Here is a 17,649-nt window from a genome sequence, read left to right on the forward strand (position 1 = left end):
CTCAGACATCAATGTCAATCACAATACTGTATGGGCAGTGTTTAGTAAAGTAGCTACATGTGGGGAGAGGGCGTATTCATCCATCCATCCTCTCCATTAAGCCACTCTGGCCCACTAACTCATTTTGAGGGAGGCACAGGACACCCTCTGAGAGTGCAAAAAACAACTGTCTTTTCATTTTGGGTGGATGGGCCGGACGTTGAGAGATGTTTAACTCAATGCTCCAGATTAATGGAGCGTGAAATCCAGCCATGATCTGAGGCAGCCTCCTAACTCGCAGGTGACACTGTCGACATGGGACACGTTACGTATCGTGACCTAAGTGAGCTGTATCATAACCGCATGTGACTGGTAACGATTAGTGACCTTTCGCTAGTTCAGAGCCATCCGTTTCAATTACACTACTTTGGCTGGCTAGTTAGACTGAGAACCAGCTGAGCCCGTCTGTACAGTATGTTTCCACTGTACAGTGTGCTTCTCTACTGTTACTTTAACTGTACACTGGGCACTGCAATAACAACATACTGTACATCAGTGGAGGCTAGTGGAGGTGGAAAATGATTCATCAGCATCAGGAGATTTACAGCACCGCTACAACTTCTGCATTCCTCCTATTCTCCTATCATCTCCACCTCAGTCCTTTCATGGCCTCATGTACAATTTCTACCTCCACACACCAACGTGCGTTTGATACCATTCCTCAGTCCATTCCATGCATTACCATGAGCCCATCCTCCGATTTCCGCCTCCACCAGCCTCCCCTGCTGTACATGCTGCTAATATCTATGTTGGTCCCAAATATCAACATAGTCAACAATGAGGACACTCGTCAATGGCACACTGAACAGTTAATGTATCGTTTGAACCCTGCTATTAGTGTGTAGTCCTAGTCGAGTAGAAGGGTTGGAGATGGAGTGGAACCAGTAGGCCTTCCTGAGCTTCACATGTACAGTACAGCGTTCGTATTACTGCACTTGTAAATACATTTGATTAGGTATATTTTGCTTTCACTGTAAAAATCACTTTTACCACCAGAAATAGACATTTATTTTCTTTTGATCATTGTACAGTCTTGGTTTATTAACATGAAGCTGCTGATGTTTGTAATGTGAAAGGGCTCATATGCATCATAGAGTAGACATACAATGTGAGAAATGACACCGCATGACATTCTTTATGAAGAGGTCAAAAGTGATATTGCAATGATACACAATGTAAGTGTGTATCATTCCACTGCTTAAGCAGTTCTCCGCCAACATTGTGTTCACTTTTCGTGTTTGGCATGCGTTCAATCTTCATGTTGGCGGTTGAGGGAGAGGTGTGACTACATTCAATGATATAAAATGATTCATCTGCATCATGGTGACATTTACAGCACCGCCGCAACTTGTGAATTCTCCCTAATCTCCTATCATCTCCACAGTCTTATCATGGCCTCATGTAACCCTAACCGGCTGCAGTATGAAAACCATACACGCAGGATGCTCTACCTCAGACGGTATCACACTATCCTTTAACCTTTAGGAGTTATTTCATATGATTAGAATATTGTTGTTTTTTCTCTTTGTTTCTGTACTGTTGGCATACTGTATGTTTGATTACACTGGCTGCTTTTCATGCTGTAATGGCCATTCTCATTCAACTTCATATCAAGACTGAAATGTGTACTGATGTCATGTAAAGGCGAATTGCATGACCTGGGTCAACTTTCTTTTCACTAGCATTGTGTTGTGAGTAGAATAGTTGGTAACTGTAGCTGCAAGATATCAAAGCAGGTTTAGGTTACAGACCAGCTACTCATGCCCTAGATCGTTTGTGGTGTGAGTGTGTGTGTGTGTGTGTGTGTGTGTGTGTGTGTGTGTGAGCGAGCGAGAGAGCGAGAGAGAGCACCACACGTCAGGAAGTTGGTGGTCACAGCCACTCTGACAGGTGCACATTTCTTAACACAAAAAGGATGCTATGAACCACTGTGTAGTGATGAAAAGTTGGCAAAAGTGGCGTTGATTTCTGGATATCGTCTTTATCTAATGATCAGTTCACCTACATTGTTGGAGCAACAGTGTTTTTGTTTTTGTTTTTTTGCTATGATGAGACAGAAAATAAACAGTTGATATCACACTGAACAACACTGAAAAAACACAAATGTACATGAACTAGAGATACATCATACTGTACAACAAATTGTGTTCCTACAATTTAATTCCAAACACTACTGTCTGAATGTGCCATTTAACAAGTTGAGACAAAATATGTATCTCTGCACTAGAATAGAACCATAGAGAGACAGGGGTAGAAAGTGGGGGTGGGATTTAAGACCAAGTAATTTAGAACACTACAGAAGTGTTAACAAACAGTCCTCTGTTACATTTCTCTATCAAACACCAGAGATAGCAGTCACAGTCGTGACTACCTGGTGAAACATTACAACAACAAGTCTTACAGTGGCACTTGTGAGTATTTCTACTTTTTCTTTCTACTTGTTCTATTTCTAATTAAAATAAAACTGTAAAAACCTTATTCAATCATATAATAGCTTTTATATAATGTATTCTGTTGATGGGTTCCTTTCATGATGTGTAACAAATTGTTTCTGTAACCCACAGGAGAAATGGCAGGCAACACCACTCTGGGCCCAGTGGATTTCCATGCCCCAGACAACCAAAGTACCTGTGATGTCTTTGTTTACCAGACAGCTGCGCTGGTTCTCTTCCCTATCTTCTACTCTCTGGTGTTTATCATCAGTGTCTGTGGCAACAGCCTGGTCCTGTATGTCACCTGTCAGAAGAAGCAGAAGTTCAACTCCACCTCACTCTACCTGATCAACCTGGCCGTGTCTGATGCCCTGTTCACACTGGCACTGCCTGGGAGGATCACCTACTACATCCGCCAGTATGACTGGCCATTTGGGGATATGCTCTGTAGGCTGACCACTGTCCTCTTCTTCACCAACACATACACAGGTAATGTGACATTTTACACTATTTATGCACACTGTAATGATAAAAAGCCTGTCTGTCTGTCTGCCTATCTGGCTGTCTGTCTGTCTAGCTAACTGACTATCTGTCTATTTCCAGGCATTGCCTTCATGACGTGTATCAGTCTGGACCGTTATCTGGCCATGGTGCACCCCCACCGTCTGCAGTGTCTGCGGGGTATGAGAGTGGTCCGCTGGGTTTGCTGCCTTGTCTGGCTCCTGGTGTCCCTCCAGACTGCCCCCTTACTCTTCCGCTCCATGCTACGGGAGCACCAAGGCAGACAGACCTGCATGGAATACTTCACCTTCGAGGGCTCCCGCTCCACCCCCTACCTCCTCCTCCTGGCCTGCAGCGTGTCCTTCTGCTGCCCCCTGCTAGTCATCCTGGGCTGCTACACCCAGATCAACCTCAAGTTGAGAGCTGTGGCCAAGCAGAACCCTCTGACGGGACGCTCAGGGCGCGGTCGCAAGGCCAACATCATTATCCTCCTCATCCTCCTCACCTTCGTCCTGTGCTTCAGCCCCTACCACCTCAACGTCATGCAGTTCATGGTGCGGAAGATGCTCGGTCAGCCCAGCTGTGAGGAGCTGAGAGGTTTCAAGGGGTCCCTACAGGTAAGATCTGCTGTTTAGGTTAAACATGACCTCTTCTGTTGTCTCTTCATTTCGCAACTTCTTTAACTTTTTCGGAGTACAGTAAGTTTCTGGAGTACAGTATTGTTTTTCATTTCATGAAAGATAGGGTAGAACAAAGTTAAAACCAAATGTCAAACTAATGTCTTGTTGTACAGGTGACTGTCTCCATGATGAACCTCAACTGCTGCCTGGACCCGGTCATCTACTTCTTTGCCATTAAGACGTACAAGCAGAGGGTGCTGAGTATGTTCAAGGGCTACCTGTCAGCCTCCACCCCCTCCTCGAAGGCCACCACAGAGAACAGCAGCAGCAACACCTGAGACACCCTGGGTGGATTCACATGTATGAGAGATAGAGGGTGGACGCACCTGACGGACCACACCTGATTGGTTTATACACCCAGGGATCTGATTACAATGGTTATTTGTTGTCCTAGACTGTCCCATAACAAATATGGCTACCCATATACTGTGTACTAACATGGATACCCTTATAAATGTTGAAAATATTACAGTTATTCCTCTATTTTGGGGGCTACCACCAACCTTTGATGGCAAGGTTTTACCTGTGTGGACAATGCAAGAGATTCCGTCTGGGCAATTGAACCCAATCATTGAGATAGGACAGTACAAGTGTATAGAACCCATTCTGTGAAGTATATGGACTCTATATTGTGAACATCTGAAGTCATTTGAGGTAATGCCATTGTTAGGATTTGTGTCGAAGGTTTTAATGGTACAGTACCTATGATATGTTTTAGCTTTTAGATGGCCTACTGTATATATGGGCTTTTAGATGGCCTAGATAGGCTTAGTACTGTAAGACTCAAATATGTAGATGTGTATTATGTCATGAAACAGTAGAATAGTGGAGTCATTTTGTTAGAGATACTATTGATGTCTTGTGAAAAATATAATGAAGAACATATTTAATGGCAGTGGTGTTATACTACATCGTCACCCTCTTGGAATATATCTTATGACTAAATATGATTTTCCTGTCAGGTATTTACATTTACATCATGATGAACATAATCTCTAAATGAATGGACGATGGTATGAGTGGGGGTGTGGGGGGCCTTACTTTCACTATATTTTGTATATTTAGCTGAGCTAGACAATGTGAGCTGTCAAATGTATTCTAAGAAACTTTTCTTTTTTTTGTCAGCTGACAACTTGTGAAACTTGTCTTGTGGGTTGTGGCCATTAAAAAAACATTTTATGATGACAACAATGAGTTGGTTCATTTTCATTCAGCTGAGAAAATAAATATGGGGACCAAGCCAAGTAGAAACAATCAGAATCAAGCAAAGCGTGTAATTAAATGTCATTAGATTCTGTTTGGGTAAATTCCACTCTGTATATTCTCCCTATTTACACCATAGATGAAGAATAAACACCATCGCTTAAAAGTCAAACATAATGTTTTCAAATGAAACACGGCTCTCTGAATCTCAACATATGGACATCTGACTTCTGCTCAGTGAGCGTTCAAGAATGTTAAACGCTCAGCAGCCTGCCACTCATAGAAATGGCTGACAACATTGGCTTGTCTATCAATCTTCAGCAAAACTTCAGTTCCTCAAAACTTGTTTTAAAGAGTAGAGTGAGCCATGAATGTCTAACCGACTGTAACCCTTTTATAACCTTAATCAGTGTTTTCTTAGAAATGTCAGACTTGTCAGGGGTGTCATTATGTAGATGAATTGTGAAGGCACAAGGACATGAAAAAGATGTTAAGAGATTGAATGAGGCACATGTCTTTTCCCTTCCACACACACATACACACACACACACACACACACACACACACACACACACACACACACACACACACACACACACACACACACACACACACACACACACACACACACACACACACACACACACACACACACACACACACACACACACACACACACTGAGGCGGGTGTGTGTGGGAGTATGCAGATATACATCTTCTCCACATCCTCACCCACCTGCCCTATCTCCCCCTCAAACTCATCCCGTGCGCCTGCTTACCTGCACACCTTGTGGTGGTGCAAATTTGTGCTACGTATTTTAGAATATGCAGGTGGTCTCTTTATAGTGCACAGTAAGTGTTTTAAATTGCTACATCTCTATTTTTGGATTTAGAACAGCGTCTGAGTATGCGGAAACAGTGGTACAGTACTTTTCAGAGAAAGACAGGTTTAGGCATAGGCTGAAGTGCTTTGTTTTGAATGTGGGTTGTTAATATCAAGGCTGCTGCAATGGTGGCTTGAGCCTTGGACAATGTTTATTAAGATGTGGGAAACCTGGTAACAGTGATGAATCAAGAGCTACTCTAGACAAGTACTCTTGGATTTCTTAAAACTGGTACATGGTATATATGTTTTTTTCACCATGCCTTCACCAATCTTCCTTCACCAAAATAACGGACTATTTGTTAGTTAATACCTTTGTGCCATGTTGCCCCATGGAATTACTGTACAGCACATATTCAATACAACAACTCACGCTCATGGCATGGAGTTAGGCATGGTGTGTTCTATCCTAGCTCTATGTACACACATATAGGCACTGAAGATTCTGTTGGGATCATACTATTCATATTGCCAGGGCAATATTGTGCTGCAGTGATGAAAACATAAAGCATCCGTTGATCTAAAACTTTTTTTTCCTGGGGTATTGCAGGTCTCAAAACCGTTGGACCAACCATGTCGGTGTTTACGCAAACAAAGTTAATATATAAGGCAGTGTTCAGTTCTGTGAAATTACATCTTCTCTTTCTACTGTCATCATTGGCAATATTTTGGCTTACTTCAAAGTGAACATCACATATCCTCCAACTTTGACAAGTTAATTACAAATGTTGAACAGATATACAGGTTCAGTATCATTATGAGACTATACACTTTCACCAAGTCAAAGTTGATCATAACAACATTGGTTGTCAACAGTTACGTAATGTGATAATGCCCCTAATTGGACTGAGAGGAAGCAGTAGTTTGTTTCTTTACGTGTTTCTCCACCGCAGTCAAAAACAAACGTTCATGATGACCTTTCGAAATGAGTCATGGTTTGACTAAGGAAAGGACTGAAAACTCCTTTGGTCCTGGAGAGCGCCCAAGTATGCTGTGGCCTAGATGTATTTGGTTGAGAATGTGCAAGCTTCGTAAATGAAAAAAAACAATGCCTCTACTGCCATCCTGTGTCTTACTGTGGTTACAGCAGTAGTGTAAAACAAGTGTCAAAAACAAGGATGATCAAGCCCTCTTCAAATACTTGCATGCATCCTTCCTTCTTACCTTCTTTCCTTGATGGCATCACTGAAATATTATAATAGAGCTGTAGTACTGTTTTTGGCCAGCAGAGAGAACCATTGACCTGATCATTTACATTTACATTTATGGCATTTAGCAGACGCCTTTATCCAAAGCAACTTACAACAAATACATTTGTTTAAGTAAGTGGATCATCTATCCAACAGTCAGCATCAGACAAAGTAATCAATGCTCACACCAGGGGCCATAGGCAGTCGTAATGCCAGTAGGCTAATTTATTTTTATTTTTATTTTTTAAATATATTTTATTAGCAGGAGAGAACTTGTACAGGGGGGTAGCAGGGGAGAAGAGGTCTCGGGGTTAGGGTTAGTATAGGGGGGTAGTGAGGGTGAAGTGGTCTTTAGGAGGGACTGTTAAGATGTATCAGAGCTGATGATCAGAGCTGCTCATACAAGTGAGTGCCCAGACACCAATAAGGAAGCAAAGTGAACAATTACTTAAAATCACTCCATATTGTGTAAACATGATATTAAACATCTAGATAACCTAGATAAACACACATTATCATAGTGTGACATCTCTACTCCATACATTGTAACTCTCATTGCTCAAAAGTTCAACTAATAATTAGTCTATAATCAAAAATTAAATAGGTCATCAGCAATGGATCTGTCTTCTGGCCCAGCAGACAGGAGAGAATAGACTGCTGTAAATGTTTTTGTTGGCACTTTTAGGGTTCTACAGTAATGCACTTTTTACCTGCTTAATTTTTTATATTTTATATTAATCAGATTTATATTCATAGTAAACAATCATATTTTCTGTAACAGGCGCAGTACTACCATAAACTGTATACTACAACATTTTTCACCTTTGCTTTCAAATAAATATATGCAATGCATATTGATGGCTATAGTTACTATTTAGTGTGTCATTATGAAATGAATGGTGGATTTAACTTTTCATTAGATGACAAAGGATACTGTTTTTATGCATTGATTTGCTTGTGTGATGTATTCTAAGTTTTGAGAGCGTATTTTGCAAAAGAAACGTGTGAACTGTTTAGGGGAATGTTGTTAAGTTGAATACTATTTCAATAAGTGTGCTCAAACAATCGAGCAAAATTGTCACTAGAATCATGAATGGCTATGATACTTATTAAGTAATAATTAACATCAAAAATATTAAAAGGTAAGCATTTGTCAACTGTTGGCAGTTTGACAATGTGAATGTTGTTGCCCAACAACATGAGAAGAAGTTAGCGAGAACAACCACAGAGGGAAGCTTCCTGTGAGTTTTGCAATCTTATCCAACCATCCAGTGGCATCAGCAGATTCTGTCATCATCACGCACAGCTATGGCCATCAGAAAATAGTGATTTCACTATCTTTTTACATGGTGAGGCCATAGCTTATTCCAGGTGTAGCAAAATAGTATTTATAAGAAACTTGAAGGAGGAGCCAACTCAGTAACTCCCTATGCTGTGTGGAGAGTGAGACCTACCTAAAGCTGTGTACTGTGACACCATTAAAAAGCAAAACAATATTTCTGGTAACATCCAATCAAGCTGTGACACATTGGGAAGCTGTGACCCACCAGTAGGTCTTGACCCATCCATTGAGAAACACTAGCCTTTCTGTCATCCCAATATCTTTAATGTACAGGCCAGTCACTTAGGATATGTGCACCTGCACGTGACAGTAGTTACCGGCTAAGTGTATGTGCAAATATCAGTCAATAGCAACTGGCAGAGGGCTACAAAGGGAAGATTGCTTCGCTACTGTAGATGGTAAGTTGGGGGTTGAGGAGGGCGTATACCAAGACTTGTAACCCGAATGCCTAGGGTTCAAATTGGTTTTGGGGCAATTTTGACAAAAGTGCTTTTACTGTTTTTGGCAAGCTCTGAAAACAGTATAACTACACCAGTCTTACCCAGCAAATGCAAATTTGTGTTGCTAATGCTAATGTCACTGCTACTACCTTCCCCAGACAACTTACCCTTACCCTAACCACTCAAACTTAATGCCGAACATTAACTCCAAGGCGATTTTCAAAATAAGCTTTTGCTCATGGGTGTGGGAAGCTGTGCCCCTGTATGCCCAATCAGGACATTTCTTGACTGCATTTCTGTCTATTCAGGGCACCCACCTATCTTAAGAACTCCTCCATAGGTTAAAAGTTCCATAAAACAACTTTAAAAAGGTAGCACTTACCCTAACCTTTATCTAACCATTCAACTTTCAAAATCAACTTTAGATATTTTTACGAAATGACAGATTTTTTTCCCTGAATGTCAAGTTTTGAAGAATAGGAGGGCTAGTGTGCACAGACCACACTAATAACACATATGTATGTAGACTGAATAAGACTGGTGTAGTTATACTGTTTTCAGAGCTTGCCAAATGGGCACTGTTAGCATGGCATGAACATTGGAGTTATTATTTTAAAATATTGTATGTTTGTACTCTTACTGGCTACTCAAGTACAGTAATACCAGAGCTGCCTCAACCTCTTATTACAAGGTGCTTTACGAAGCTCGATCTTAGGAATGCTGATAAGGGAGGGGGACGAGTGGAAAACGGCCTTCCACACACCATTATGCGTCATTATGAATATCAGGTTCTTCAGCGCCTGCTCGATAACCAGCTCTTCATGAAGGTGACGAAATGTGAGTCCCCACCGTTGCTTTCCTGGGATTCATCATCTCGGAGGACAACATCCAGATGGATCCCGCCAAGGTCAGTGCGTTTGCGGAGTGGCCCGTGCCTACCAGTCGAAAGCTAGTAGTGTTTTTGGGGGTGTTGCTAATTTTTATAGATGGTTTATCAGAAACTTTAGCACTGTTGCCGCTCTGTTGCATGCTCTCACCTCCTCATGTGTCAGGTTCCAGTGGTCTCTCCGGGCGGACCAGGCTTTCCGGAGGCTGAGGGAAAGCTTCACCTCGGCACCCGTCCTCACTCTCCTGGATCCCCGGCAGCAGTTCATTGTGGAGGTGGATGCCTCAGACGTACATGTAGGTATCGGGGCTGTCCTTTCCCAGCGGTCTCAAGAGGACAACAAGCTCCATCCCTGTGCCTTCCTCGGAAACTCTCTCCTGTTGAGAGAAATGATGATGTGGGAAACAGGGAGCTGTTTGCTGTCAAGGCGGCCCTGGAGGAGTGACACCACTGGCTGGAGGGAGCGGAGCACCCTTTCTTGGTTTGGACTGACGACAAGAACCTGGAGTACATCCGGACCGACAAGTGGCTCAACTCGAGGCAAGCCAGGTTGGCCCTGTTTTTCAACCGATTACATTTTTCCTTATCTTACCGGCCTGGTTCTAAGAACATTAAGCCCGATGCTCTGTCTCACCTGTTTGACCCTGACTCAGCCCCAAGGGCTCCCACCAACATCCTGCCTTCTTCCTGTGTGGTGGAGGCTTTAACTTGGGACATTGAGGAAGAGGTTAGACAGGCAAGTACTAACATCCAAGTACCGGACGGTTGTCCTCCGAACCGGTTGTTTGTCCCTGTCTCCCATCACTCTCAGTTGATTCATTGGGCTCACACCTCCCTTCTCTCCTGTCACCCTGGAGTACGGCGAACTCTCTTTGTTGTCAAGCAACGTTTCTGGTGGCCATCCATGGAGAGAGAGGTTGGGCAATATGTGGTCGCCTGTCCTGTGTGCACCCGCAACAAGGTCTCCTGACGCCCGCCTCCTGGTCTCCTGCGCCCGTTTCCTGTGCCTCATCGCCCCTGGTCTGACATCTCTCTGGACTTCGTCACAGGGTTACCTCCCTCGGAAGGTAACACCACCATTCTGACGGTGGTAGACAGATTTTCTAAAATGGTGCACTTCCCCCTGTCTAAATTGCCGTCCGCCAAGGAGACGGTTGTTTCATGTTTTCCGTATCCATGGATTCCCTAGGGATGTGGTGTCAGATTGGGGGCCACAATTCATCTCTCAATTCTGGAAGGCGTTCTGCTCTCTTCTCTGTGCCACCGTCAGTCTCTCCTCCAGGTATTTTGCCTACCCCTTACTGGATTATCTGCCTACTCATTGACTGCCTACCTGTGCACCAAACCCTGCTTTTTTGGTATTAAAAGACTATTCTTTTGGATTTAAGTTGTTTACATTACATTAGGAAAAGTTATTACATTATCCAGTGTTATTACATTATCAATTGTTACAAGCTGCAACAAATTTCAACAGATACTGTACTGCCTAAGAGGATATCCTCCAGAAACCCTCTCCTTCATAACTTCCTATGCGCACGATGTTCAGATTTAAGCAACTCTGCTGACATGCAATAACCACAGTAGCTTTACCAATAACAAACAACAATAACAAGATCTACAGAACATCTGCAAGAGAACTATCTACTATCCAGTGTAACCAAACTGTAGATCTAACTGGAACTCTGTATAGAACTCTGTTCTATAAATATCCAGGTGTTCTATGCCTAGTGTGAGTGCTGTGTGTCTGTCATCGCTGGGTGTGACCCGTCTGTCTGAGCTCTGGTGAGTCAGACACACAAGGCCAGGGCAAAGGGAAGTTGACCCCCTTGACTCTTCCCCTGCTACAAAACAAAAGTTTTCAAAGGCACAAGCAACACAGCTCCCCATTCATCACTGCTAGGGCTACTACTGCTAAATCAAAGCTGGTATCACTTCCAGCTTGAAAGAGAAAAAACAAACCGCCTGTAGAAGCTAGCAATTTGAATTCAGTGTTTTTGGTTTTTGATTTTTTTTTGTAGATGTATTTATTTCCTTTATATGCCAACAGCTGTGTACAAAGAATAAGCACAACAAACAAGTAAAACAGACATTAGTTAGTTTGAGTGCTAGGCTGGAGTTACTTCCATTTACCCTGATACGCTTTCAAATATAGATATCTGTGGCTGTCTGCACATTTTGTCACACCTGTTGGTATTGTTGCATGACCCCAAAAGTGAACATAGCAGGAAATTAGTCAATAGGTATTTTGCATGCCCAGTAGTTCACACTTTGATCACACCTTGTGTAATCTTGAGTTGTTTAAGCGAGGGAAGTTATACAGATGTTATGGCAGTATTGAAAATGAAAGAGTGCAAAAAGACCTTTCTTTGCATTAGAATCTTGTTTTGTTCAAATGTGTCTCTCAAAGGTGTGAAAACCACACAGCAACTGTCGGTATTTCATTTCATGTGTTGCCACCCTCTGCCTTACAAACATGATATCCATCAATGAACAGAAAACACCTGTCATCATTTTATGTTTACCAATGAGATTGTTTTAATCATTTTTAACTTTCCCAACAGAACAAAACAAAAACTAACAAACAATGTTTTATTTGCCAATCAACTGTCAATCAACTGTTTGGAATGTGGTATTTTCTGTACACACCTCCCCTGAGACAACACACACGCACTGCAGCAACAATCCTATCTTCTCTTCAAAAGGAATCTTCATATTTGAAGAATGAGGGTAGCTTTACATGTGGCCTGTCCATTAGTGTTTTTGTGATATCGAATTCATGAAATTGTTTTCACTCACTCACTCACTCACCAACACACACACACACAGACACACACACACACACACACAGTTGGAGCAACATCCCCTGAGAAGGTGACACGCATATGGCACATCACCGTGGCAACAAAGAGTTCCCGCACTTTTAATGGGCATGGCACTTCACTTTAGGCACTTTGCTTGTATTTGCCTTACACATACCACAGCAAACTAATCATACAGTTGGTTAGTGTTAGAAAATATTAACATATAGCTTTATAAAGAATAAGTGGTTTTCAACAGATATATGTAACAGGATGCTTAGATAGAGAGACAGAGAGGGAAAGGAAGAAGAAAAAACAAAAAGAGAGAGAGAAAGAGAGAGAGAGAGAGAGAGAGAGAGAGATCATAACACAGCAATACAGGATCTTATGTCTCATGGTTACGACCCTGCCAGACTTCTCTATTTGTCACTCTACTCTGAGCTGGGGTAACGTGGTCTCTGCTGAACTCTGGCAGGATAACTACAGTCGCTACAGTGGCATGACAAGAGGAACTATACAGCTTCAAACGGACACCTTCAAGGGACATAAAAACACTGTTACCTTTGGTAAGTTTATGTCAATTTTGTTTTAATTGATGTATGATACAAACACATTTTTTTACTTGGCTTGATAAAATATATTAAAAGGACTTGGCACAAAGGACAAATCACATTGCCTCATGAGAATTATGGAGAAGTATATACTGTAGCTAATGAGTTTATCAGAATGAGTACACAATTGATTTATCATGATAAAGTTGATATTATCAATTAAACTATTGGCAGCTTATTTTAGACTAATGTACAGCTCATTGTTTGGTGTTAAAAATGTATTTCGTCTTTCCAGTCAACAGCCAGTGTGCGTGTAAGTGCATGACTGAAAGTAAAGTGGTGGCATTTCAGGTCATAACTGTTACTGAAATGTGTCACACTGTGGAAGAAATCAGGGGATTTTGAGATTTCAAGAAGGTATGGGCTTTTTGATGCATTCTAACAGGAATAACCCTAAAGCTATGGTCTTACTCTGACTCTCCCAAACACGAAAGACAGGCTACAGCATTTATCAAAGACACACACACACACACACACACACACACACACACACACACACACACACACACACACACACACACACACACACACACACACACACACACACACACACACACACACACACACACACACACACACACACACACACACACACACACACACACACACACACACACACACACACACCGGAAAAAGATCCAGGACATCAGACTGTGGGCCGGTAAATTGTAGCAGAAATCACAATGAAATAACCAGAGTCCTTCGCTTGTGTTTGTGGGTCAGGAAACATATTTCTTTTCTTCTCAAATCTGCTCCAGCAGATAGACATTTCTTGTCTGGGCTGTGACTTTAGGTCACTCATTATGAGTTTCCTAAAGACTAACATGCTATGGCTGAGAACCCAAGGGATGCAGACTTCCTAGTATGCAAGTGTGTCTCTCAACACCATTTGTTTGTGCTGTGACCACTGCAGCTGTGTTCAGTAAAAATCTCCTGCATTGTTCATTGACTTCCGTCATGGAACCTTTGTGCTAAAGGCTCCAACTTTAGCATGACTGGTTAAACAGTGAAAGTAACCTGTGGAGATGGCCATAGGTGTGAATGCAAGTGTGAAATAAATTCTCATATGCTAAATGGAAGTGAAAGTCTAATACAGGAGAACAGAACACATGATCATTGATGTGCATCCAATTGTTAGTAAAAGTTATTAATATTGACCTTGCCCTTCTGGATCTCAGGCACTGTGCAAATGTTGCCACTATGTGGCACTAGATTAAACATTTCCATCTATTCTGCAGATTACTTTATTCATCTCACATATGAACATACAAATAATTTATTTCCCATCAGAAAGAATTTGCTAACCTGAATTATCAAATCAACCATTTTCGAGTTGCAAATGAGAACAGGAAAAATAATAGAATTGAATTATTGTTCATGTTAGTGACATGTTGCAGCTACAGAACTAACTGGTGACTGATGATATTGTCAGATAAGGAACTAAATGAAATAGGCTGTTTGTCAAAGAAGGGAGAACTTCTGTGACTTGGTTGGCACCTCCCTCCCAACACAATAACATCTGTGGCCTGTCACATAGTATTTTGAGAAAGACTTGTCTTGCTTCCTTAATGAAACCAGGCACTGTTCATCGTGTACCGTAGGAGTAAATGTATGCAAATTCTTACTAAAATCCTGAGTAAAACAGTTTAATTTCTACATTGAATCAGGTTCTTAGTTCAATTCAATAAGATTTATTTTATTTAGAAGCCAAAAGAGCACAGTTACGTTATCTTTCACATACTGTAGACTAAACATAGCCTACTATACAGTATGTAGGTCAGCGCTCATACTATACACCTGTAACTATACACCCTGTTCCTTAGTTTATGTTTGTCATTGTTTCATGTTATTTCACTTATTTTTTCCCTACGTTGTCTCTCATTTCCGACTCTTCACCACCTGCCCTTGTGTGTTTCCTGCCTGTGTGATTGTCTACCCCGCCCTGAATGGCTTCATCTGTTTCTCATCCTCCTTCCCTGTGTATTTAGTCTGTGTGTTCCCCTGTCTCTGTGCCCATTTGTCTTTGTACCTTGTGTCAAATGTTCCAGCAATCTTTCCTAGTGTTGAGTATTCCTGGTTATTTTGATCTCTGATAGTGTTTCTGACTTTGTTTTTTGCCTACCCCTTTTCAGATTATCTGCCTGACTTTTTGAACTGCCTACCTGTGTACCAAACCCTGCTTTGCCTTATCTGCCTCCCCTTGACTGTCTACCTGTGTACCGAACCTTTTTTGATAGTAAAGACTATTCTATTGGATTTAAGTTTTTGTCTCCGAGTTGTGCATTTGAGTCCTCTGCTTAAGTACTCCAGTCATTACAACACCTGCATTCATGTAGTTATGTTTACTGTAGTAAAGTAGTACTGTAGTACTGACAACTAAAAACAACATGCCGAATGGTGGTAATAACAAAATGTGATTTATCTTTCTGCAGACATATACACCCCTGCACCACTGGCCTTAATATGGAGGCGAGGTTTTCCACCCAGTCTCCAACCTCAAACTTCACCACCCTCAGCCACAATGCCTCAGAGTTCTGCCCTACCCTGTATAACCACCGGGTTTCAGCCAGGGTCCTAATGCCCCTTGTTTACTCCGTGGTGTTCTTTGTGGGGTTGCTGGGCAATGCCCTGGCGCTGCATGTCATCCGGCTCAACCTGAAGAAGATGAACTCGACCACCCTCTACTCCCTCAACCTGGTGGTCTCTGACATCCTCTTCACCCTCTCCCTGCCCCTGCGGATCATTTACTATGCTCAGGGATTCCACTGGCCCCTGGGGGACACCATGTGCAAGATCACAGCCCTTGTCTTCTACATCAACACCTATGCGGGGGTCAACTTCATGACCTGCCTCAGCGCGGACCGCTTCATCGCCGTGGTCCTGCCGCTGCGCTTTGCTCGCTTCCGGAAGGTCAGTCACGTCAAGTATATCTGTGTGGCTGTGTGGTTGGTGGTCCTCACCCAAACGCTGCCCCTCCTCTCCATGCCCATGGCCAATAAGGAGCCGGACGGCTACATCACCTGTATGGAGTACCCCAACTTCGAGAAGGTGCCCAACATCGCCTACATGCTGATCGGAGCAGTCTTCCTGGGTTACGGCATCCCTGTGGTAACCATCCTGGTGTGTTACTCTGTCCTGTGCTGCAAGCTGCACCTCAGGGCCAGGACCAATCACCTGGCAGACAAGTCTGGGCGTAGCCGTAAAGCCATCGGGGTGATCTGCTGCGTGTCTCTGGTGTTTGTGGTGTGCTTCAGCCCCTACCATATCAACATCCTACAGTACATGATCAGGAAGCTGGTGTCTGACGTTAACTGTGAGGATCTCACAGCCTTCCAGGTGTCTCTACACTTCACTGTGTGTCTGATGAACCTCAACTCATGCCTGGACCCCTTCATCTACTTCTTTGCCTGTAAGGGCTACAAGAGAAAGGTACTGAAGCTGCTGAGGAGGCAGGTGAGCGCGTCGTTCTCCAGCGCTGTCAGGACCTCACCTGAAGGCTCGTCCAGGGACGTCATCGATAACAAGATCCACCTTAACAGCACCAGGTACACGGATTGAGGGGATGGAACGAGGAGATGAAGGGTAAAACTGGACAATAGTGATCCTTTAGTATCCTTATTCATTTCCATGGACTGGGCCACAACAGTTCTGTATACACAGTGACTGGACTATGATTCAAACAGTTGGAATAGTTCTCTCCTCTTCTTGGACATGGTGATGCTGAGGGTAACATCATACCAGCATGGATACTAGATTTTTCCTGCATTCAGGCTAAAGCAGACAGACTAGCTCCCAGACTAGCACCACAGAGCACGTGTAGCGGCATGAGAACAGATGAATAGATGGATCATTCATGAAACATTTACCTCATGGTTTCATGGTTGCGGTCATAAGAATAGGACGCTCTGTAATAATACAATCTGGAGGAACAGACTGTTATATTGGAAATAGAGTACAGTGAATAATAACTGTTAAACAAACATGTTGGTTAGAGTTTTACACATTTAATGCTGTCCCTCAATACGTCCCATCAGTGTTATTTCCATCGTACATTTATTGGAACAGATGTGTCTTTTTGTTAAAGTTTTTTTATTAAAAGTACATTTTGTTAATCTAATTGCTCACTTGACTATTAATGTTGAGATGCTTATTAAAATGTGTTTTGGTAAGGCTTTTTGAATGTGCTTAGGCTGGTTTGTTGACGACAACTTAATTGATCTTGAATAAATGTCAAATCGAGAGGGAAAAAATAGAAAACACATTTTTTTGGTACATGTGGCAGCTGTGGTGTTTCCGGGTGCGGTGCAGTTCCCAGAAGGCTGTCCATTTCTCAGTAAAACAGAACGTATTGTGGGGCCTCGGGATAACATGCACAACACAACCACAATTACTTCTGAAAGCCTCACGAGGGCAGCGTTACATAGCAAAAGGAAAATAATGAAACGTGAGCTGAAGAAAGTAAAGTGGTGGCTTACTGTACAGTAGATGTCCCTTCCATAGAAAATATATCGCTGAAGATACCCTTAGATTTGAATGCTCTTTTCCCTTTCCTCATCGAAATATCACTTGACTGATTATACTCTGTTGAACAGTACAAGGCTCAGTCGTTTGTGTCCCAATATCACCACTAGCATACTATGTATT

At 42.5% G+C, this 17,649-nt stretch overlaps 2 protein-coding genes across 2 annotated transcripts; both read left to right on the forward strand.

Annotated features, from left to right (window-relative positions):
* Positions 1-2,608: 2,608 nt before the first annotated feature.
* LOC310812941 (G-protein coupled receptor 183) lies at positions 2,609-4,923 on the forward strand (the record flags this gene model as incomplete). The annotated part of the gene is made up of 3 exons (XM_083681705.1): positions 2,609-2,960; positions 3,075-3,589; positions 3,766-4,923. 3 exons carry the CDS (start codon positions 2,609-2,611, stop codon positions 3,928-3,930), a joined length of 1,032 nt encoding a protein of 343 aa, XP_083537831.1. The 3' UTR covers positions 3,931-4,923.
* A 7,684-nt stretch (positions 4,924-12,607) lies between these two features.
* Positions 12,608-17,203, forward strand: gpr183a (G protein-coupled receptor 183a). The gene is made up of 2 exons (XM_083682710.1): positions 12,608-12,960; positions 15,438-17,203. The coding sequence occupies exon 2, from the start codon at positions 15,469-15,471 to the stop codon at positions 16,561-16,563; it is 1,095 nt and encodes a 364-aa protein (XP_083538836.1). The 5' UTR covers positions 12,608-12,960; positions 15,438-15,468; the 3' UTR covers positions 16,564-17,203.
* Positions 17,204-17,649: the final 446 nt, after the last annotated feature.

Source organism: Argentina silus (assembly GCF_951799395.1).
Source record: "Argentina silus genome assembly, chromosome: 12".
Lineage (NCBI taxonomy): Eukaryota > Metazoa > Chordata > Actinopteri > Argentiniformes > Argentinidae > Argentina > Argentina silus.

Excerpts from the sequence above, each read along its gene's own strand:
- gpr183a (XM_083682710.1), top strand. The coding sequence starts at position 15,469 with ATGGAGGCGAGGTTTTCCACCCAGTCTCCAACCTCAAACTTCACCACC.